Source organism: Perognathus longimembris, chromosome 14, assembly GCF_023159225.1.
Source record: "Perognathus longimembris pacificus isolate PPM17 chromosome 14, ASM2315922v1, whole genome shotgun sequence".
NCBI classification, from domain to species: domain Eukaryota; kingdom Metazoa; phylum Chordata; class Mammalia; order Rodentia; family Heteromyidae; genus Perognathus; species Perognathus longimembris.
This window is the reverse complement of record NC_063174.1, coordinates 38,075,233-38,098,666: the sequence shown is the minus strand read 5'-3', so window position 1 is coordinate 38,098,666 and position 23,434 is coordinate 38,075,233. Positions and strand designations below refer to the sequence as shown.

The following is a 23,434-nucleotide window of genomic DNA, read 5'->3' as shown; positions in this document are numbered from 1 at the left end:
GCAGGGGGTGGGGGATAAGGCTGCCGACCCTGCAGTGACTGTGGTAGGGATTGTGGTAGGACAGCAAGAACACTGGTCAGGTCACCCGCAGAAACTCAGGAGCATCCACTTGGTCCTGGCCCACTCTTCAGCCACTGTGCACAGTTCTCCTGCTCAGCCCACTTGCATGCTGGCGGAGGGTGCAGCTAGGAGATGGTGGGGAGTGGGGGTGGAGCAGGTCTTCAAGGAGACCACAAATTCCTCGGGGAAGACTTGGGCTGCTTCCAAGGACAAGCCCTGTACCCTATACCTGACCAAACTGGAGTGAGCAATAGAGGCAATGCAAGAGAATCTTAAAACAATATCAAAAAGACAGTCTTCCTATTGTCGACATATTGTCTAATGTCGACATTACATTTAAAGCCCTAGGCAAATTTTCTTGGTTGTAGGCCACGTGGCTACTCTATATGTTCTTGGTACATTGTGTATTGTATAAATGTCTACCTGACCTAGGGAAGGGAAAGAAAAACAGGGTGTAAGATATCACAAGAAATGTACACACTGCCCTACTATGTCACTGTACCCTTTTTGCACAACACCTTGTCAAAAATTTTTTGTTTAATTAATAAATTACCAAAAAAAAAGATGTCCCTGAAAAGCTGAAAGAAGAAGAAAAAAGACAGTCTTCTGGCAGTAGAAGTCAATCTTCTGGAAAATTGACTTTGGAATCTTTATTGTTTTTGCATTTGCTTTAAATTTAAATTTACAGTTGTACAGACACGAGTGTCATTGGAACAGTTGCTAGATCTAGAGTTTTTTCCACTGGACACTATTTAGTAGCTTTTTTTTTTTTTTTCCTGCCAGTCCTGGGGCTTGAACTCAGGGCCTGGGCATTGCCCCTGAGCTTCTTTTGCTCAAAGCGAAGTGGTTTGTTTTAACAAGTGGAAAGATAATAACTAGAAACCTTTTAGGGGTACTGGAGAGGCAGGGCAGGTGGAAAAATTTAGGGATAGCATGGAAGATGTCACTGTCTGACACCCGCACACTACAAAAAGCTTTCTCTACCTCCTTCCAGCAAATGACATTTGAGAAGGCCTGTATCTCCAAACTATACAGTACTGCACACATGTTTTCTTGCGTTTTGACCAGTCTGTCAGTTTTGACCCTGCCAGGCAGGGTGTCATCTTTTTATCTCTGTGCTCTAGGCATTGCAGAAAGGTAGCCTGTGTGGTTGTTTATAAATGACAAGATTTCAAGATACTTCACAATAACGCACTGGTATTCGTGGTTCAGTGATAACTAGTAAGACACCACTGATTAAATTCAAACTACTTTCTAACGATTTACTTTTTAAAAGTTTTATTAAACGTACTCTAATTTCCCAATCCCCAAATGAGATAGGTAGAGAACTAGCCTCAAAATGCCATTTCTTCCCTTAGCGGAGTTTATCCAGTGGCTCTATGTCCGTGAGTGTTCTAAAGCAGACGTTAGTCAAGACTCAGAGCATGTGGAGTATTGGTTTCCAATGAACTGGGGATTTGAACCGGATTTTCCAAACCCTAAACCCCAATGTCACGCTCGACAGCCCGGAACTAACGCACAGACTCCTAATTTCCGGGGGGAACGCTGTAGTATGTTACGACGGATCGATTGCTTTTGTCTGGCGGAGGACATCAGGGAGGGACTCGGCCCCAATCCCATACGGAAAGGAGGTGAGCCAACAACTCTTGTATTTGAAGGGGAGCTTGGGCCGCGAAGGGCCGAGGCCGAGCCGGGGGACAGAAGGGGTCAGTCATGGTTGCAGCTTCGGTGATGCGTACTTTGCGCAAGAACAGGACCCTGCGCTACGGAGTCCCCATGCTGGTGAGTGGCGTGAGGCGACCGCCCGGCGGGGAGGAGAGGAGGCTCCTGCAGGCCCGGCCGCCACTGACTCCACCTGGCCCTAACTGCCCGGCCCCGACTCCCGGCGCCCTGCTGTGGCCTGGTCTTGACTGCCGGGTCTCTGGAGAAGACGTTGCTGACCTGCATCCTGGCCAGAAAGGGGCTGGGCTACCGAATGAGAGCTTTTAGGTAATCTATGTAACGCGGCCCACGCCAGGACCTTGAGTCACTTTACTCCACTTTCCTTTCCTTGACCTGTGCGGTTACCAGTAGTTTCACAACTAAGGAAACGCCATCCACAGAGAGCACTATCAACAAGAGTTTGACCCAGTCTGGCTTCCAGAATTTTATGATGAACTAAAACAAGACTTTATGAATGAGCCTACAGTTCTGCAAACCCAAACATGGCAGGGCTGGGAATGTGGCTCGGTGGTGGAATGCTTGCCCTAGCGTGCATGAAGTCCCTGGGTTCAATTCCTCAGTACTACCTAAACAGAAAAAGTCGGAGGTGGCGTTGTGGCTCAAGTGGTAGAGTGCTAGCCAGCGTTGAGCAAGAGACGCTCAGGACAGTGCTCGGGCCCTGAGTTCAAGCCCTAGGACTGGCAAAAACAAAACAGAGAAACATGGCCGAGTTTCTTGGTAGCCAGAACAAAAAGGAAACTAAACACTTCTGACTTATTGTTGGTTAACTGGAGATAAGACCCTCTCAGATTTGTCTGAGTGTCTGGGCTTGAACTACAATCCTCAGATCCCAGCCTCTACAGTAGGATTACAGCCACTGGTGTCCAGCCTAAGTTACCAGCTTTTGTATTTACACAGTACTAAAAATGACTTTAGAAAAGTAATAAGTTTTTAATTCTTCGATGAATCTGGAATTTTTCATCTTTAGAAAACTCTAAAATGTATTTTGTGAGTAACTCTTTGTCTTTATAAAATGTAGTACATATAAAATAAAATGCTGTAGCAATGTAGAAACTGTCTCCTGCAGATCCCTGTGCTGTTCAGAAACATTGTGATTTTAGTCACATACTTGTAATCACCAGTCCCTCTTTCTGAAAGCTAGTCTGGTTTTCTCACCTTTCAAAATGATCGAATCACTGTACATTGAAGTGCCTCATATAGTTTCCTTTATTTTGGTTTTTGAACTGGAAAGTACCCGAGGAACCTTGTTCCCTAGGATGTTACTTTACACTGCTACATATGTGTGTATTTTACCTAGTGGATTGTGTTTCTGTTTATTTTGCTGGTCCCAGGGCTTGAACTCAAGGCCTGGGAGCCGAACCTGAGCTTCTTTTTGCTCAAGGCCAGCACTCTACTTGAGCCACAGTGCCACTTCCCTCTTTTTCTGAATAGTTTGTTCTCAAATAAACTAAGAGTCTCACAGCCTTTCCTGGCCAGGCTGGCTTTGAACCACAGTACTCAGGTCTCAGTCCCCTGAATAGTAGTAGGATTACAGGTGTGAGCCACTGGCACCCACCTTGTTTCTGCGTTTTGACTGGAAGCATGTAATAAACCTGCAGAGGAAAGTGCTGTGTTCAGTACTCTAAAATCTAATACTGGAACAAAGTAAACAATTCTTTTAATAATGTCAGATGTCTGATAGGTTGTAATTACTGTACTTCATTAATGTTCAAGTTGATATTTTCTCTCACCTTTCCATTGAAATGTAGCCCCACAAACTCCTCTGCCCAGGCTGGCCTGGAACTGCAGGCCAGTCCTCCTAATCTCACTTTCTCACACATCTGGGATGAGAGGTGTATACCATCTCACCTACCTTTTGTTGATAATCTCGTATGTACTCCTGGACTGGCTTTGAGCCTTGATCCCCTAACTCAGCATAGAATAAAGCCTTAGATGGTAGGGGACTCAAAAACATCTTGTGACATCCCATGATGGGCTACTTTGATTTTGACACAGACTGGTTTAAGTTGAAAACTTTAATTATAGTGTTCCTCCATTTAAGTTTCCATTCTCCATCACTCTGCTATCAGGTGGAAGGTACAATGTCTTTAAAAGTAATCACCACTGTGTCTATCCTGAAAAGATAAATGATGACTCACTAGGAAAAATAACATACAGGATTTTTTAATTTCTATTTTTTATTGCCAAGACGATGTACAGAGGGGTTGCAGTTACATACTTAAGGTAGTGAGTGCATTTCTTGTCATACTTGTTACCCCCTTCCTTCCCTCCCCAACATACAGAATTTCTTTATAGGCTGTTTTGCTTGTTGGAGATAAGTTCTGACAGGCTGAATTCTACATATCTGTTTTCTTTGTTTCAGTTGCTGGTTATTGGTGGTTCCTTTGGTCTTCGTGAGTTTTCACAAATCCGCTATGATGCTGTGAAGATAAAAGTAAGAACTACAACTGGGAATTTGACTGTGTCTTTGTATTGTGTCTGTAGTTTGGTTTTGAAGTATATAGTCTCTGTTCTTAGCAATCTTCATTTGACCGTGGACAGTCTTTGTATTCTCTTAATCTTTAATATCATGAATGAGCATACTGTTGTCTATTTTTCCCCCTTTTCTATTTCTCCTTTATCTTGCTATGTTAAAATGAATCTTTGTTGAAGCTTCTACCTGTGATACTCTCCATACTGTGAGATCCATTGAAATGATTTCCAAATGTTGATCTCAAGGTCCTGTGATTGTGGGTCGAAACGGGAAAGCTGAGAGAAGCTCATGTCCCATCACCTGGAGACAGTTTCAGTTAACATCCGAATTTCTTTAGCATGCAATTTATGATAATATGATAACTAGAAGTGTATATATTCGAAAAATGTATACACTTTAAAAGTAATCCCCACTGTGTCTATCCTGAAAAGATAAATGATGACTCACCAGGAAAAATAACATACAGGATTTTTTATATAAAATCAGTGTATATATTTGAAAAATAACTGCATATTTGTCATGTTAATCATTTGTTAGCTCCTTCAGATAAAGTGTTAAGAAACTGGTCCTGTAAATTTTAAATTATAAGCAAGTAGAAGATACATTATATACATAAATGTACCCAGACATATACAGTAACAAAAACACCCAGGAAATGCTGTAGTAGAATTTTAAATAAAACATTGCAAGAATTTTAAGATGAGGCAAAAAGATGTCAACTGTTGAATCTGACTGTAAGACTAAATAGGAGTTAACTGTAGAAGCAACTTATGTTGTATGAGTTTGAGAGCATATAGTCAGATTTTCATTTTCATTTCCTCTTCAGTATACTATAGAATGGATGGGGATTGGAGGAGCAAGATAGAAGGGAAGAATCTGTTTAGACTGAGTAAGAAAAGAGCTATTAGAACTCTCTGCTTAGTCAGCTTTTTATTTCTGAAATAAACAAGAGGAAAGGTTTATCTTAACTCATAGTTTCAGAGATTTCAGGCCATGATCAGCGGGATCTTTTGCCTTTAGGTCTGTGGGAAGACAGAGTGGAGCTCATGATGGCCAGGATAGAGAGAGAGAGACTGAGAGAGGAGGAGCTGAAGGGTGGGGAAAATCCCCTTCAAGTCTACACCCCTCAGGACCTACTTTCTCCAACTAAGTCCCTCCTCATAAAGGTTCTATTGCCTCCCAATAGCCCATTACATGGATTATAAACACTCCATTGATCAGATCATAGCCTTTATCATCCAGTCACTTTCCAAAGGGTCCCACCTGAACACTGTTGCATTGGTGACCACCGGAGTACCTGAGTTCTAACGCTGCATTAGTGGAATAGCTGCACAATAATGGGCCCTGAAGGGAAGCATGTGTAATGGCAATGAAGAGAAATCCATGTGCTCCAGAAAACGATTTCAGTAGCAAATTGTCAGCCTTTGATGATCATTGTGCTGTATGTCATAGAAAATATGAGTAATCCTAGATTGCTTCAGTTTGGATTTTGAGAACTGGAACTCTTGTGGTGCTAATAATACCAGGTTAGGGAGGAGAGTGGAAAGGCTGAGCTACGGGGAGGGCTTCAATGGACAGAAAAGTTAAGTCAGGTCAAGAGAACAGGTTGATTTGAGTTGAGAAGACAAGGTCAGTTTGTTATGCCAAGTCTCGAGAAGACCACCAAGAAGGCCACCGAGACTCAGACATTCCGAAATGCAAAAGCAAGGCAAGGCTTTATTCAAACAGGGCCGCAGCTCGGGTCTCGTCCTACACTCTGACACAGCAGAGGTTAGGAGGAAGCCCCGAGCTGCGATTTCACAGAGCTTATAAAGGCAAAAAACAAAGTTACAGCAATCAGGTGTTCAAGCAAGATTAGGACACGGGTACAAATCTGATTGGCTCAGGGCTCGAGGCATTCTGGGGGTGGTTAAAGTTCATGACCAGCTGGGCCCTAATAAGCTTGCCCTGGGTTTGCTCATAGTTTAAACAGACAACAAAACGGGGGCTGCCTGAAAATGGGGTTTACTTTAACTCTTCATTCCCCCCTTCAAGTTGACTTCAAGGGAATAAGCATAAAAATGAGCTCAGATGTGTCTGTTGGAGGAGGGTGAAATGAGATGAGATTAAAAGAACTACTGAGATTCAGAGGGTGAGCTTGGTTGAGGTTGAGAAGTCAAACTGATGAAGTGAAGATTGAGATCCCATGGGTTGTTGAGGATGAGGGAGGGAGGAACTGAGGGTGAGCTTGGTCTTTAGGACTGTAGCATTAGTTGACGTTGTACCACTATTCAGCTCTTCCACTCAATTTAGCTTTCCCTCCTCTGTGGTACATCACAGTAGTGGTGGCACCACTGTTCAACCCCGATTTTTTTCATTGCTATCCCTTTATTGTTTATTTAGGATTTTGTTGTTCTTTGAATTTTAAATATTAGCATTTTCAAAAAATAGTATTTCTATGAAACCCAATTTGTCTTGGTGGTGAATGGTATGGCCTCTGGAGGTAGAGACCTACCATTAAAGGCCAAGGTACATCTCTGACAATGTATTCAGACTCCTGTGCCTTATTTTTCTTATATGTAGTAGTAGGGATAAAAAGAATGCTTAGAGACTTTGCTTTGTCCCAATGCCTGGCCAACTAGTTGTTGGTTGCTGTGGTGGATGTTATATAGTAGCTGCTGCTCTGTGATTGGTGAGGATGAGGGGATTAAATTGCCCATACCAATCTAGCAAGCCTATTTAGAAACTTAAAAAACTGATACTTGAAAGTAACAGAGGTAAATAACTTCTGGCTCCTCTTTCTTTTCTACAGATCGATCCTGAACTGGAAAAAAAACTGAAAATGAATAAAGTATCTTTAGAGTCAGAGTATGAGGTATAGTATGTTAAGAGTCTGTGTTATATAACAGTACTAGTCATGATGGGTCTGTCAGCCTTAAGATAAGTGAAAAAAAGTGCTTGTTTTAAATACATGCTATTTACAAAACTACATATTCAGTATTTTTTTTTTTTTGTCTAAAACCCTGGGAGCCATAAGCACTTTAGATTTTGGAGTTTTTAGATAAACATTACCGATAATGCATCTGAACAAAATGCTCAAAATGCTCTAGAATATACGGATATTTGTGTGTTTCTTTGTTGATGGTATTTTGCTTTTTTGTTTGCTTTTGTATGCTGGGGGTTGAACCCATGGTCTCATGGATGCTAGGCAAGGATTTGACCTCAGAACTATACACCCAGTTGAAGTTTAAAAAAAATTAGTATTTTATTAATGCTTCTGGTTTTTGAGCATTTCAGATTTCAGATTATGGATTTAAGGATACTGAGCCTGTATATAACCCTTTCAGGACAAAATAAAGATGGGCCTTTGGATCATAGACTACAGATAAATAGACATGTATCAAGAATTGAAAAGTAGGGCTGGGAATATGGCTTAGTGGTGGAGTGCTTGCCTTGCATGCATGAAGCCCTGGGTTCGATTCCTCAGCACCACATAAACAGAAAAAGCCAGAAGTGGCGCTGTGGCTCAAGTGGTAGAGTGCTAGCTTTGAGCAAAAAGGAAGCCAGGGACAGTGCTCAAGCCCTGAGTCCAAGCCCCACGACTGGCAAAAAAAAAAAAAAAAAAAAAAAAGAATTGAAAAGTAACAGTTGAACCTCAATTGTTCACCTGTAATCCTAGCTATTCAAGAGGCTGAGGATCATGGTTCAGAGCAAAACTAGGCAGGAAATTCCATGGAACTCTTTCTCTAATTAACCAGCAAGAAGCTGTAAGTGGAGGTGTGACTCAAGTGGTAGATCATAGCCTTAAGCAAAGAAGTTCAGGGACAGTACCCAGACCCTGATTTTAAGCCCCACAGTGGGGATGTGTGCTTGCACACATGCACTCACACACACACACACACATTTTTTAAAACTCAAAAATTCTAAAAGTACTAGGAGCAGAAAAAAATGCAGATTTTTTTTGTGTTTATGGCTTTGAGTAAGTTGGATAGAGAACCTAAAAACTATAAAAATGAAGATAGATTAGTTTATAAATAAAAATTCAAAAGTTCAGTCTCAAAGTTGTTTATAAAGTCACAAGTTACAGGAGAAATCTTTAAAATACTATTTTATGACTAATTTACTTAAGAATGAAACAACTTATGAGTGAAGGCCAAGTATGTAAAAAGTTCAAGGAGATGAAATAAGTATTCTTAAACATATGACCAAATTATAATAGAAATGTGAAAGTTATGTCATTTTCTACCTGTCTGATTAGTAAAAAATCAAAAGTTGAACAGCACAGATGGTATCTGACTTTGCTTTCCCTCAGCATTTCTTGGGTGTGTTTTTTCACAATACTATGGCAGTTGGCTGTTAAGTGGTAAGGTTTGAGTAGTCCTGCCTAGAAAATGTACAGTTAGTATTTGGCCACAGCATGTCTTGCAGAATTTCTACAGGGAATCTTTCCCTAAAAAGAGCTCCTAAGGGCTATACTTGTGTGTGTGTGTGTGTGTGTGTGTGTGTGTGTGTGTGTGTGTGTGTGTGTGCCAGTCCTGAGGTTTGAACTCAGGGCCTGAGTGTTGTTGAACTTTTGTGCTCAAGGCTAATGCTCTAGCACTTGAGACACAGCTGTACTTCTGGCTTTTTCTGGTGCTTAATTGGAGATGAAAGTCTCATTGACATTCCTGCTTGGGCTGGCTTTGAACCACAATTCTCAGAACTCAGCCTCCTGAGTACTAGGTTTACAGGTGTGAGCTCCCAGCAGCTGCCAAGTCTGGACATTTACATGAACTTTTCCTGCCACTTTTGCCTCTCTTCTAAAAATGACTAAATTGTCTTAAGCAGCTTATTTAATGTGCGTAGCAGTTGTTACTTTACTCAAATGTTTTCATACTTTTTGATTATTCCATACCATTATATCCCCTTCTTGCACTGAGTTAAAATTTTGTTCCTTCATCAGACTTACTACAGACTCAAAATTTTTTTTTCCCCAAGAGTGTTTTCAATTAGGTGCAGTGGCTTACAACTGTAATCCTAACTATTTGGGAGATTGCTATTGGGATGATATCACAATATTGAAGCCGGGCCAGGTAAAAAGTTCATGAACTACCATTTCAGCCAAAATAAAAACAAAAAGCTGGATGTGGTGTGGTATGTGCTTGACATCTCAGCTTCGTGAGAAGCCTGAATAGGAAATCACAGTTCATGCTGGCCTGGGCTGAAATGTAGAACTCCATTGGAAACATTACACAAGCAAGAAGGGGTAGGGATGTGGGCCAAGTGGTAGAGCACCTACCTAGCAAGAATAAGACTCTAGATTCAAACTTCATTACCTAATGCTTTTGTCATGCTCAACCACCCTTCACACTTAGACTTGTTTTTCTAGCTTCTCCCCCCTTTTTGTGCCCTCAAAAGCAAGGTTCATACACTTTTTCCTATATTAATAGTTTATTTACTATGGGGGAAAAGATTGGCCATTAACATAAATGGCAAGCAGGAAACATTCTAAATCCTGAGAAAGATTACATTATTTCCAGTTTATTTAGTTTGCAGTTGATTTATTTGCTAAAATTGTAATTGAGGGTCTATTAGATTTTTTCTTTTTCACTTGTCATTCATTCACTGCGGTTCCAATCAAAGCCACAGGGCACTAATATGTATACTTTAACATTTTATAGAAAATAAAGCACTCCACTTTCGAAGACTGGGAGAATATTCGAGGCCCTAGGCCTTGGGAAGATCCTGATCTCCTCCAAGGACGGAATCCGGAAGTTCTTAAGACCAAGACAAACTGACTATGATAATTAAAAACAACAACAACAACTTTGTCCACTGGACAGACTTCTAGTCCACTGGAAAAATATCACAGGTCTGCAACTGCACTTGGACATGAGTAATTTGATGGCAGATAATTATGATTAAAAAGTCAACAAGTCTTTTTACTTCCCAGCTGGTCCATTTGCAAACAAAGGCAGCACTGTTGACCACGAGAAGGTCACCGTCCACGGGAAGGCCATGAGCACTGCTACCAGAGTGTCTCCAGTTAGCCACTCAGCCCTCTTCCCCAGCCACTGTGCCATTTCATTCAAAGAGAATAGTAACCCTGTCTAAAACCTTACGGTAAAATTGAGCAATATATATTTATATTGAACCTATATAAGAAAATAACGGTGATCACAATTTTGGCTTTATTTATGATACCTGATATACTGTACAAAACCTGGTGATTGTCTTGATATTACCAAATGTGGAAAAGAAATTATATGATTCCAGTTTAGTCAGAAGTAATAAAGGATTTATTTGTAATTACATGATTATAAGAAGATAGGGAAAACTTGTTCATGTAAACCAGACATGACTGATTTGGGAAGTACTGTTTTAAGCTTTATGCTTTAGCATAATTTACATGTAAATTGATGATAGCTTTTCACTTATTCTTTTATCTTAGTAATTTTAGGTTTGGTATAATCTGATCAGTAAGCAAAAGCCTGGGAGAGTTAATTTTCCAAGTCTTTTACTTCCTTTTATTCCTGCCTTTTTCTTGGCCTTATGGTGTTTTCATGTTGAATTTTGAGTACACCCACTGTAATTGCCCCCCCCCAAATCATAGATTTATTCCACTTTTTCTTCAATCAAAATTTGTATTTGCCAGATTGGTTTTAGTATAGTGCAGGGTAGGCTTATAATCTGTCAGTGGCAATTTGTGATAATTTGTGTAATCCAAAAGTAGACTGTGGATTTAAATGTAAAGCATAAAACTAAAACCTTTAGGAAAAATCAGAAAGAAAGCCACTCATTTTAGTGAGTAGTTTGTGATGAATAGTTCTCACCTAAATAAAAAGAAAAAAACCCAAGCTGGACATGGTGGCTCACACTTGTAATCCATGTTACTTTAAAGACAAAAGACAGGGCTGGGAATATGGCCTAGTGGCAAGAGTGCTTGCCTCATATACATGAAGCCCTGGGTTCGATTCCTCAGTACCACATATATAGAAAAGGCCAGAAGTGGTGCTGTGGCTCAAGTGGCAAAGTGCTAGCCTTGAGCAAAAAGAATCCAGGGACAGTGCTCAGGCTCTGAGTCCAAGCCCCAGGACTGGCAAAAAAATAAAAATAAAATAAACAGTTGAAAAAAAATATTGTAGTTTAAGGATAGCATAGTGCCCCACTTCCCCAACCCCCCTCCCCCCCAAAAAAAGAAAAGACAAAAGGTAGCAAAACCACATCTCAAAGAACAAGCTGAATATGCTGGCGCAAAGCAGTAGTCCCACCTGTGCTGAAGGCTGAAAGTAGAAGGATCTTGGTCCAAGGTTGGCTTGAGAAAAAGCAAGAAACCTTATCTGAAAAATTAAAGCCAAAAATGGCTGGAAGCATGGCTCTGGTGGAACAGTGTTTACCTAGCAAGCATGAGGCCCTCAGTTCAAAACCACAGTACTGACAGAAAGGAGAAAAACCTTTACAAATTAACCTGATCAAAAATCATGAACTTTTTCTCCCTAAACACTGTTGGAAAGAAGAAGGAACCTTCAAACGGGTATGAACAAATGACAAAATCTAACAAAAGACTCATATCTAGTATATGTAAAGAACTCAGAAAGCACAGGTAAAAAAATTAGAAAACATAAAAAATCCTATTATTTCACTGAAAAGAATATAAGCACATGAAAATATGAAAAAATGACATCAAATTGAAGTATCACTACATCTGCGTTAGAACATCTAAAAACAAAATTAGTGACAATACCATCTGCTGGCAAGAAGGTACAGAAACTAGGTCTCACAGAGAAGTGATAGCTCCCCTCCTCACAAAGAAAAGCTGAAGATAAGATCAATTCTTTGTTCCATCAGAGAGTTGAAGTCACAGGACAAATCAGCCTTTACACTGGAGACATGCTGTCAAAGTCTATCCGGTACCATCAGGGATCCCATTAGGCAGAAATACTGTTATAGTTGACTAGTTGTTGGAAATCAAGCATAGACTACAAAGAGCCCCCACACCCCCCAAAGTCAGTATGCTTCCAGCAGGGCTATGAGGAATAAGTAACCATTTTGAAATCCACTTCTGCTGGATTTCCTCAGAGCTTAACCAGCCTGACAAACACTGATCACACTGGCCTTCCTGCTTCACATAAGAAAAGATGAGAGATGGGAGAAAGTCAGTCCAAGAGCTTAGTTTCACAAAAGACCTGCTATGGAATGTTCTTTACCTTCATTGCCACTGCATCATTGAAAGCCTAGTAACTGGATTTCCTTTTGCCTAGTATATCTTGTCAAACATGCAACAAACAAGAAAGACAAAAACAATAGCAATGAAAAGAAAAAAAACACACATGAGAACTAGATTGAGATACAGCAAGGATGTCAGAATGATCAGCCTGAGTCTTTAGCTATGATTACTATGCTAAAAGCTCTTAATAGTGAAGGCACTTAATGAAGAGTAGGCATGACTGAGGAAAGACAAAGGAGTAGGAGGGAGAGAGATGGAAATAGATAGACCATTCTAATATTAAAACAAAGTTGGAATGGCTTTTTAAATTCAGACAAAGCAGAGCAAGAAAAATGGTTACAGATGAAGAGGGGTATTGCATAATGATAAAGGAGTCTACTCCAAAAAGACATACATAATCCTTAAGATGGATATGCAATAATAATGAAGGGAAAAATTGAAAGAACTACAAAAAGAAGGAATAAGCTGTTATATTTGGAAACTTAAATGATCCTCCAATGGTAATTGACAAATCTAGCAGGCAGAGTCATTAAGGATTGAAGTGTACAAACCATCCATCAACTGGATCTAATGTGTGGAATACTTCATCCCCAACACAGAAGAATACACTCTCTCTTCAAACCCTCACTGAGCAATCTATCAAGATAGGCAGCCTCCTCCCCCTGGAAAAACGCCCTAACATTTAAAAGAAGCATTACCTCAAATTACTTTGAAACTACTTTAGAAACTAGTGTCAGAGAAAATCCGAGTACACTTTCATATTAAATAACATTTCTAAATAACGGGGGCCAAAGAAGCCTAAAGAAATACTTTGCACAAAAGGTGATTAAGAATACGATTTACCAAAGTCTAATGCAGTAAAAGAAATTCTTTAAGGGAAGCTTATAGAACTCAACATATATTAGATTTAAAAAATCTAAAATTATTAATCTAATTAGGTCTTCTACCTTAGGGAATTGGAAAAAGCAAGCTAAACCCCAAGGGCGGGGAGGTGGTGGATTAAGGGGCTGGGAATATGGCTTAGTGGTAGAGTGCTTGTCTAGCATGCATGAAGCCCTGGGTTTGATTCCTCAGTACCACATAAACAGCAAAAGCTAGAAGTGATACTGTGGCTCAAGCAGTGGGGAACTAGCTAGCCTTGAGCAAAAGCTCAGGGACAGTGCCCACGCCTTGAGTTCAAGCTCCAGGACTGGCCAAAAAAAAAAAAAAGCATCAGAGCAAGTGAAAACAGGAAATCAGTAGAGAAATTCAAGTAAACCAAAACAATTTGAAGATATTAAATAAAGCTGATAAGGCTTTAAGCCAGCCTAAGAAAAAGAACAATTACTAATATCACATAAAATGAACACTACTGATCCCACAGATATAAAAAAGGATAATAGATAAAGAACTATTTACATAAGTTTGATGACCTACACAAAGTGGAACATTTCTAAAAAGACAATATCAAAACGTATGCAAGGGCTGGGATATAGCTCAGTGGCAAAGAGCTTGCCTAGTGAGTGCAACATCCTGGGTTTGGTCCCCAGTACCAAAATAAAAAGAAAGAAAAACAAAACCCAACAAAAACGTATCCAAGAGGGCCAGTGGCCAGTGGCTCATACATGTAATCCTAGCTACTCAGGAGGCTGAGATCACTGTTCCAAGCCAGGCTGGGCAGGAAAGTCTTTGAGACTCTTACCTCCAATTAACTACCCAAGAACCAGAAGAGCTGTGGCTCACAGTGGTGGTAGAATACTATCCTTGAGTGAAAAGGCTCAGGGACAGTGCCCAGTTCCCTGAGTTCAAGCCCCATACACAGACCAAAAACAAAAATGGCCAACCAAAATTGTACACAAGAGGAACTAAATCATAGATATTGCCCTAGTTTATATTCCCACCAACAATATGGGGGAAGGTTCCTTTTACTCAGCATTCTTACCTATGTTTGTTTGTTTCTTTTTTTTCTTTCTGTTTATGTGGTACTGAGGAATCGAACCCAGAGCTTCATGCATGCTAGGCAAGCACTCTACCAGTAAGTCACATTCCCTGCCCTTGTTTATTTTCTTGTTTATATTCTGACTGGGGTGACATGAAATGTCAGTCTTCTTGCTCTTTCTTTATTTGACATGTACTTCTGAGTACTAAAAAAGAAAAAAACAAGAAACAATGTATACAAAAGGGACAGTGGCTGGTGGCTCATAAATATAATCCTAACTACTCAGGAGGCTAAGATCTGAGAATCACCATTCCAAGCCAGCCTGGGCAAGAAAGTCTTTGAGACTCTTATTAATATCTACCAATTTATATGCCCATATTAATTGGATTTTTATGTGCATATATATGTATTTATGTGTGTATATATATACACAAGTTTTATATATATATATATACAAGTTTTTACTTGAGCAGCTGGCAAATTTTTTCTCCCATTCTCTGAGTGTTAGCTTGATTCTTGATTCTGTTTCCTTCTGAATTGGCATCGAATTCCCTAGGAAATAGAAGCAAGTGCTTAGAAATGGGATTGTATCAAATTATCTTGGTGTGTAACCAAGATAAATTTGTTGGGGATTTTTTCCTGCTGCTTCCTTTGTCTTGCCTCTTCTTCAGCAATGTTATGATTCCAGTTCCAATGACTCATGAGTTAGTTCCTGGATCACATCTAGGCATTCCTAGAAATGTCATCCCAACCCACACGCAGTTTAAGCTGTGTGCCAACTCAACCACAGCCTTATTGATTTTTGCAACCATTTCATCTTTGGAAAATCCATTGCATTCTTCCAGGTACCTTTGGTTAACTCCTTGTTGATACACATCAAGCCCAAACAAGGTTCTCAATGTGGTCATAAGCGTAATCCTTCTAGAATGTATTAGCCTCTTCCTCCTCAGTTGCAGCTTTTGTCTGGGCAAGGTATTACTCAAGTAGTAAGCATTAAAACCTCTAACTCCATTGGTTGTACCAAATAAGTGCTTGGAGGGAGAAACAACATTTTGATTTTGGGATGAATATTACCACATAATGTTATACCAAGTTGTGAAACGACCACCAAGAAGACCACCGAGACTCAGACATTCCGAAATGCACAAACAAGGCAAGGCTTTATTCAAGTGGGCCGCAGCTCCGGCCTCGTCCTACCCACCGACACAGCGGAGGTTAGGAGGAAGCCCCGAGCTGTGATTACACAGGGCTTATAAAGGCAAAAAACAAAGTTACAGCAATCAGGTGTTCAAGCAAGACAAAAAACAAAGTTACAGCAATCAGGTGTTAAAGCAAGCAAGATTAGGACATGGGTACAAATCTGATTGGCTCAGGGCTCAAGACATTCTGGGGACGGTTAGAGTTAAGCATTCCCTGGTGGTTACAGTTCTTGACCGGCTGGGCCCTAATAAGCTTGCCCTGGGTTTGCTCATAATTTAAACAGACAACAAAGCGGGGGCTGCCTGAAAATGGGGTTTACTTTAACTCTTCATTTCCCCCTTCAATAAAAGGTACATGATCACTCGCAGCAATAAGCAATATCATGAAACTATTCTCCAGTTAGTACCTTTCCTTTTTAGTGGAACTCATCTTGGATGAGGTGTTGGTTTATCTCTGACTCCTTATTTGCCCTGTAATATATTGGCTGTGTATGCTTGATAGTTTTGAATACCCAGCTTGGCCAGACCACAAAGTGTTTCCATTTGTAACATGAAACATTCCCAAGAAAGACTGTCATCCTGAAACCTGACATTGATTTAGCTTCCTTGTGGATGACAGTCTTTTTGGCTATCTGTTTTTAGAATTGTGAGCCTTTTCCATATTGAAGATTTGCTCTGTGTTTGTCAGCTTTCCATTGTTGTGACAAAAGACTTGAGAAAAACGGTTTAAATGGAGGGAAGATTTATTTTAGCTCAAGGTTTCAAAGGTTTCAGTCCATAGGGGAGGTATGGCTCAAGGGGCAGGTAGCCTTGAGTGAAAAAGCCAAGTGAGAGCTTGAGGCCCTGAGTCCAAGCCTCACTACTCTCACAAAGACTTCAGTCCATGAGGATGGACCCATCACTTTAGGCCTTTGACAAAGCAAATTGTTACCACGGGTAGCAACCGATAGTGCAAAGCTGCTCACCCCATGGCAGCTGGGAAACAAAGAGAGGGTAGAAGAGTTCCTGTCCTCAGTATTCCCACCAGGGACACGCCTCCGGGGACGTAGCCTCCTTCCCCACCTAAAGGTTGCAGCAGCTCCCAGTAGAAACACAGGTTGTTAACTAAGCCTTTAGTACATGGCCTTTGCAGAACAGCTCAGCATCAAACTGTAGTTCTATGGCAAGTGATTTTTCTTCACACTCAACTTATGTAGTCTCCAAAAATCCTTCCATTGCCTGTACACTCAGCCCCCACTCTATATTCTGTGATGAACAATGATGCTTGAGCCATTTAAATAACCCGGAGCTGGCAGTATGATCAACATTGTGGTTGGGACCATCCTTTTCTCAGAACATTGTTGACAATCTTTGTTGCTTTGCTTGTGATTTTTATGGTGCAGGAGTTTTTAATGGTACATGGCCAGCCAACAAACAGTAGCCATCACTGATTTTCCTCCTTTATGACTTTGAGTTTTGTGTCTTCTTGCCAGCAACATTATGGCCATAATGAATACAACATTACATTAAAATCAAGAGATATGGTGAACACAGAGGTGTGAGATTTGTGAGGCTGCTGCCCGCAGAATGTTCTTTTACAGTGAAGTTTTTATAGTAAGCAGGAAACTTTCTAATGTAATGGTAGAAAGTATGGCATGGTGAACACAAACCACTAGCATACTTGTTATTGAGTATGATGTATTTAATGTGCTGTGCTTTTGACTAAGAGGATAGGAAGTTTATACCAGCATCACCATAAGCATAAATAAAGCAATCACAAGGATATTACAGTAGCTGTGCTGCTCCTGGGCAGAATGTTTCTGCTCCATTATAATATGTGACCCCTGTCATTTCTGCAGTTCACCATTAACCAAAATGTTCTCTTGTGGTACAAGACTGTATGTTCTATTGTCGTTATTTTCAAAAGATTTAAATTCAGTTAACATGTATACATGCACAGTTTTAAAAGAATTTGATTATATATTGATATCTTTATTTTTTTTGTTGTTGTTGTTTTGGTTCTGAGACCAGGACTTGAAGTTGGTACTTGGCGCTTTTGCTCATTGGTTACTGCTTTACCAACTGAGCCATGTTTCCAACTCCCTTAGCTTGCAATTTTTACTTTGCAAGAGACTTTCAATGATATCTTGGCTACAGGATAGCTCTGATCCCTACCTGAAAGTATCTGCAGAGTGCTTGATGTGTTTCTCGGCTGACGAATAGGTTTGTTTTTGCCTTCAAAGACTTCTATGAGTCAGTGGAGACTGGAATCTGCTCTGCAAATGGGGACATTTGGCCAGAGGGGGATCTGACTTCAGTCCTCAACTGTCAGGCGGAATCTTGGCCAGATCGTCAAGTGTGGATATGCACTGGGAATGTCTTTTTCTTTTTAATCTTCAGTGGACTGCCCCAGTCACTCCACAGCAGAGATAGAAGGAGAGATTGTGCTCCAACCTGACACACCCATCCATAGGAGGCACCAGACTAGGATTTAGTGTTTCATGGGGTGTGAAAAATAGGGCTGGGTGTGAGAACATCACTTGATAAAATAAGACCTAAAGAGCAGGGCACTTGGGGACTTGGGAGGTTACCTGGACATACCCAGTGTATTACCACCTCCTGTATATCTGTACCTGCACAAGGTGGGGCCATAGAAGCTTATACAGTGCATTAGGATCTGGTAGGGCTAAGCACCAAGGGCAAGAAATATTTCTTTGAGGTATCGCACCCCATTTCTTCCCCCATCCCTGCTCTATCTCTTTCTACCACGCCAGACACTGGTTCCTGAGCTACCTGGATGAAGAAGATATTTTCTCTTGTTTTCCTAAGATGCTGGTTAGGAATTAATTGATCAATTCAGAACATCAATACCTTTTGCCTTTGGGACTCCGTGGGAGCATTTCAATTTGCCGTGCAGTCAGTCTACTGGTTATGTTCTGCCATTGTCTTTTGAGCTTCCAGCCCTAAAAGGTCGTATTAATGCAAAGCATTAACAGTGAGTGTGATATTTTCCAAGGACTGCATAGGAAAGAAATGTAAACACAAGCCAACTTGAGAAACTATCTTCCCTACCAATTAATTAGATGCTATTCCACTGATGAGCAAACGCTTCCTCTTCTCTCTTGACTATTTCCCTGTGTAGGTCTCTTGCTGGATCCTGTCCTTTGTGTTTTTGTTAATAAGCAGTGCACTCACAATTCATCCCTTCCCCCAGCTCCTCCCCCAACCTCCTAACTCACCTATAGAGAAATACACCTTTCCCTCAGCTTCTGTAAACTACTATTCTTATTCCAGGAGTCTCTGAATACATGCTTGTTTCTATTGCCCTATGCTATAATGAAAAAAGTCATGTTTTATAAATTAAATCCAAGTGGAAATAATTCCCCTGGGAATTATTTAACTATTTTGGTGCCCCAGCTTCCTCAAGTGGAAATAAGAATGAAAATAACTGTATAAACTATAAGTTAATTACATAAAGCTCTTATAACTGTGACTGACAGAGGAGCCATTGGACAGTTGTTCACTATTAATACAAAACAGGGAGACATTATTTGTAACAACCAAAGTTCTTATCTAAAATGTCACTTTTAAAAATAGTATTTTAATATTTTGATTGAAATACCAATTAAAATAGTATTTTAATAGTTTAGTAAGTATTCAGCAAGCAAGTCAATTAGCAGTAAATAAGTCGCCGTAGAAAGATGTGTCTAAATGATCTTATGTTTTTCTTTTATACAAACAAAACTTCAGTGAAAAGCCAAGCAAACTGGGTAGACCTGAACTGGATTCCAGGCCCTGTCACTTACAAACTGCAATCTTGTGCAAATTGCCTAACCCTTGTGTTCACTTTGTGTGTATATGTATATGTGCACATGTGCATGTGTGTGCCAGTACTGGAGGGAGCCTGAACTCAGGCCTGGGTGCTGTCTCTTGTCTTCTTAAATCAAGGCTAGTGTTCTACCTATTGAGTCAGGCTTTACTTCCTCTGTAACCTTTATGAATCTTAAATTCTGTATCTGTAAGTTGGACTTTTGTGGTTGCATCAGTGAACCTCGGGGTGACGGTGTACATGAAATTCAGTGAAAAGGCAGGAAAGACAGAATAGGTGATAAAGTCATTATTGTTACTGATTGGTACAAAAATGATAGTCTGCTTACAGATATTGTATAGGCATCGTTTCAGGTAATCCAGTGTTTTTAAATTTAATTTGTGTCTGCCTTTTGAAATTTAAATAATGTTTAGACTGTTAAGAAGCAAGTAGAGTAATAGAAGGAGCGTGTATAGAAGGTTTCTGAAATCATTTGCATGACGTTTGTGTTATCCTTGGAAAGAGTGAGGGTCAGGTTGTGAGGCCTGACTTTGGCCAGTAATGCTTCCAATAGAAATTGTGTTCTTTCAAGCTTTGCAGAGGCACCATTCACACCACCAGAGGGCGTACTAAGACCATAGGTCGCCGTACCAAGGATGAATTCTTAGCCCACCCCAGTCTCAAAATCAAGAAAGATCAGATAGATGTGTGTGAACTGCCCTGGTTACTCAGCCACTGCATCCTCTATGGGCACGACTCATTTTCCATGCATTAGTACTTGCAACCCAGCAGCGCCCACACCGACCCTGGGCTGAAAAAAGAAACCTCAGAAGCCATGGATAAGAAAGTCTTCCTTATATGGTGCTTTGAGGAGCTACTAACCGTGTCTGAGCTGGAGTCTAGTCTTTCAGCTCTCTCCTTTTTCCTTCATGCTCCTGCCCAGCACTCTGCTGTTCCTTCTCAGCTCCCTTGTCCTTGCTCAGATGCACTGATCACAAGAAACAAAGGCTCTTTTGCATCAGTTACCTCTAGGCAGAGATACTCAGTCCTGCTAGTCCCTTGGCCATTTGCTCCAAAAATGCGCGCACACACACACACACACACACACACCAGCAGCCAGTCCCTCCATAACAGGCAGTGTGTGGGAAAGGGCCCTCTGGGACATCAGCCCTTGGCTCGGAGGCCTGACTCATCAGTCTTTTTTTTTTTTTTTTTTTGCCAGTCCTGGGCCTTAGACTCAGGGCCTGAGCACTGTCCCTGTCTTCTTTTTTCTCATGGCTAGCACTCTGCCACTTGAGCCACAGCGCCACTTCTGGCCATTCTCTGTATATGCGGTGTTGAGGAATCGAACCCAGGGCTTCATGTATAGGAGTCAAGCACTCTTGCCACTAGGCCATATTCTCAACCCACTGACTCACCAGTCTTATCAATTCTTCTTCTTCTTCTTCTTCTTCTTCTTCTTCTTCTTCTTCTTCTTCTTCTTCTTCTTCTTCTTCTTCTTCTTCTCCTTCTCCTTCTCCTTCTCCTTCTCCTTCTCCTTCTCCTTCTCCTTCTCCTTCTCCTTCTCCTTCTCCTTCTCCTTCTCCTTCTCCTTCTCCTTCTCCTTCTCCTCCTTCTCCTTCTCCTTCTCCTTCTCCTTCTTCTCCTTCTTTTGCAAGTCTTGGGGCTTAAACTCTGGGCCTGGGCACTGTCCCTGGGCTTCTTTTTGCTCAAGGCAGCACTCTCTACCTCTTGAGCTACAGCGCCACTTCTGGCTTTTTCCATATATGTGGTGCTGAGGAATTGAACCCAGGGCTTCATGTATACAAGGCGAGCACTCTACCACTAGGTCATGTTCCCAGCGCCCCCCTCCCCCCGGGCTTCTTTTACTCAGGGCTAGTGCTCTACCACTTGAGCCTCAGTGCTACCTCTGGGGGTTTCTTTGGTGAGAAATTGGAGATAAGAGTCTCACAGACTTTTCCTGACTGGGCTGGCTTCAAACCACAATTCTCAGATCTCAACCTCTTGAGTAGCTAGGATTGCAGGTATGAGTCACTGACACCCGTTCAGTCTTATCAATTCTTACAGGGGCCTATTTACTTCCTCACACTGAAGTTACCTCGTGTTCAAGTAGTATTTCCTTTTATATGGGGTGTCTTTCATGAAAATCAAATCCTCAGGGGTTGGGAGAACAGAGTAAGAAACTCCCGGGCCTGTTCTGGTCACTGTGTATGAGAAAGTCCCCAGTGTTCAGGAATTCCAGAGTTGTTCTGGCAAATGTTAAGCTCATGTGACAGTTTTTTAAGGGCCCTGAGCAAGATTAGTTAGATTGTAGCATTATCCTATTTAGACACAGAAAAAATCTTAATGAAACTTTCAAAGTGTGCATATCTCACTACTTCATCAGACTACAACACTCAGGGCCAAACTGTCCAATGGGCAGCCCTCTCTTGCCACTTGAAAGCTGCTCCTTTCCTTCCTTCCTTCCTTTCTCCCTCCCTCCCCTCATTCCACGCCTCCCTCCCTCTCTTTCATCTCTTTCCCTTGCTTCCTGTTGTGCTGTTAATTGACCTTGCTATGAAGTTTTGGTGTGTGAAGATCCAAGAGGAATGTGCAGATAGCCAAATTCTAGACAATTCCATGAGCTCCAGACTCAGTTTCTGATGCAGCCTAGAAAATACTGTTTCCTACAATTCACCAGAAAAAATCCCATTTTTCATTATCACATTCTCTCAACTAATGACCCTTGCTTCTCTTTCAACTGACATATCAGTCCTACATTTATTACGAGAAAGAAGCTTAGACTAAGGCTCTTATTTTATAGAGGGGAAGATGAAGCCAGAGAGGAGAGATGCCTTGACTAAGGCCTTACAAACCTGGTTAGTAGATTCTGGACTGAAATCCAGTTACTGTAACTACTGAGTGAAGACAATCCTATTCACCCTCAGTTCAAGGGATAATGTAAGAGCCAGTTAATGTCTTCCAAAGGTGCTAAAGTCTTTGTATCTCTATTGGTGAATGTGGATGAGAAAACATGAGAGCAACAATGTCCTTGACCTTATTACTACTTAGCAAGTATATACTAAACATGTTTATTTTTTTATTATCTTTAACTAGTTGTACAAAGTAGTTTCACTTCAACATATCAGTATATGAATACAATGGATACTAAACATTTTAACTCCACTTTCAAAACCCAGGTCTCATTTCTCTCTTCTGTTTATGAGGAATTCTTTGGGGTGAGAACTTGGGAGACAGATAAGACTCAGATTTGGACTGCTTGTAGCTAATGAAGGAATCTTGGTATAGAACCATTGGGCTATCCAACTTCTCAGCTCCTAGTTGGCCATGGATTTCATTTCATATACCAGTCCATATCCAGTTAAATCTAAATGCCATAATCATTGATTCTCTTCTAATTTGTTGTGGAAAATGTCTCCTCCAAAAAAGGAGCTGTTTCTTAAAGTACATTTCATACTGCCTTCCCCCAAACCATTACTTGTGAAAACATCTGCCTCAGAGTGTCAGTTTGGTGGCATCAGGTAGATATTGAAGCACTAGGGAAATAGAAGAGGAAAATCAGGGTAGAAGGGATCTTCTCATTGGGGTATTAGGTTCCTTGTACTTGAAAAATCTCCTGAGTTTTGCTGGTCAGATTCTGATGCTTGCCCTTAACATCTGGGAGCAAGCTGATCCCTGGGAAATTCAACTGTATCCATGTTGGTAGAGAGTATCTTTAGTGTCACATTACAAAAGGCCTCATGTAACTCAAGTGAACATGTTAGGCAAAAGCAGGAAAATCCCACCATTTTTATTTCAATTTTCAGCAGTCTTAAAAAAAAACTTGAAAATTACAATGGTGTTTTATTCTTCAGTGCATTTGCCCTATCATCATGCGTGTCAAGACCTGGATTTTCTCCTCTGGACACCCATGGGGGCTACTTAAATAGGTGGAAAGACAAAGGGTTAAAAAGGGAACCTCTCAGTGGCAATGGAGTCAGGGACAGACGAAGGATTTCAGGAATAAATCATGAGGTATGCTCTTCCATGTCATCTGCACTCTGTGTGACTAATCTCAGCCAGAAAATACATGCAGTGGCCATTTCCTAAC

General features: G+C 40.9%; 1 protein-coding gene across 2 annotated transcripts in view; it reads left to right on the top strand.

Annotated features, from left to right (window-relative positions):
* Positions 1 to 1,689: 1,689 nt before the first annotated feature.
* The window catches only part of LOC125363270 (cytochrome c oxidase assembly protein COX16 homolog, mitochondrial), a 43,155-nt gene continuing 21,410 nt past the window's right edge, over positions 1,690 to 23,434 (top strand). The window contains exons 1-4 of one of the 2 annotated variants that reach the window (XM_048362378.1): positions 1,694 to 1,842; positions 4,145 to 4,216; positions 7,047 to 7,109; positions 9,895 to 10,807. In XM_048362378.1, coding sequence (XP_048218335.1) covers positions 1,774 to 1,842; positions 4,145 to 4,216; positions 7,047 to 7,109; positions 9,895 to 10,011 — 321 coding nt within the window. In that variant the 5' untranslated portion in view covers positions 1,694 to 1,773 and the 3' untranslated portion in view covers positions 10,012 to 10,807. Of the gene's footprint in view, positions 1,843 to 4,144; positions 4,217 to 7,046; positions 7,110 to 9,894; positions 10,808 to 23,434 lie in introns of those variants that run through there. The other variant, XM_048362377.1, reaches the window with a different exon arrangement.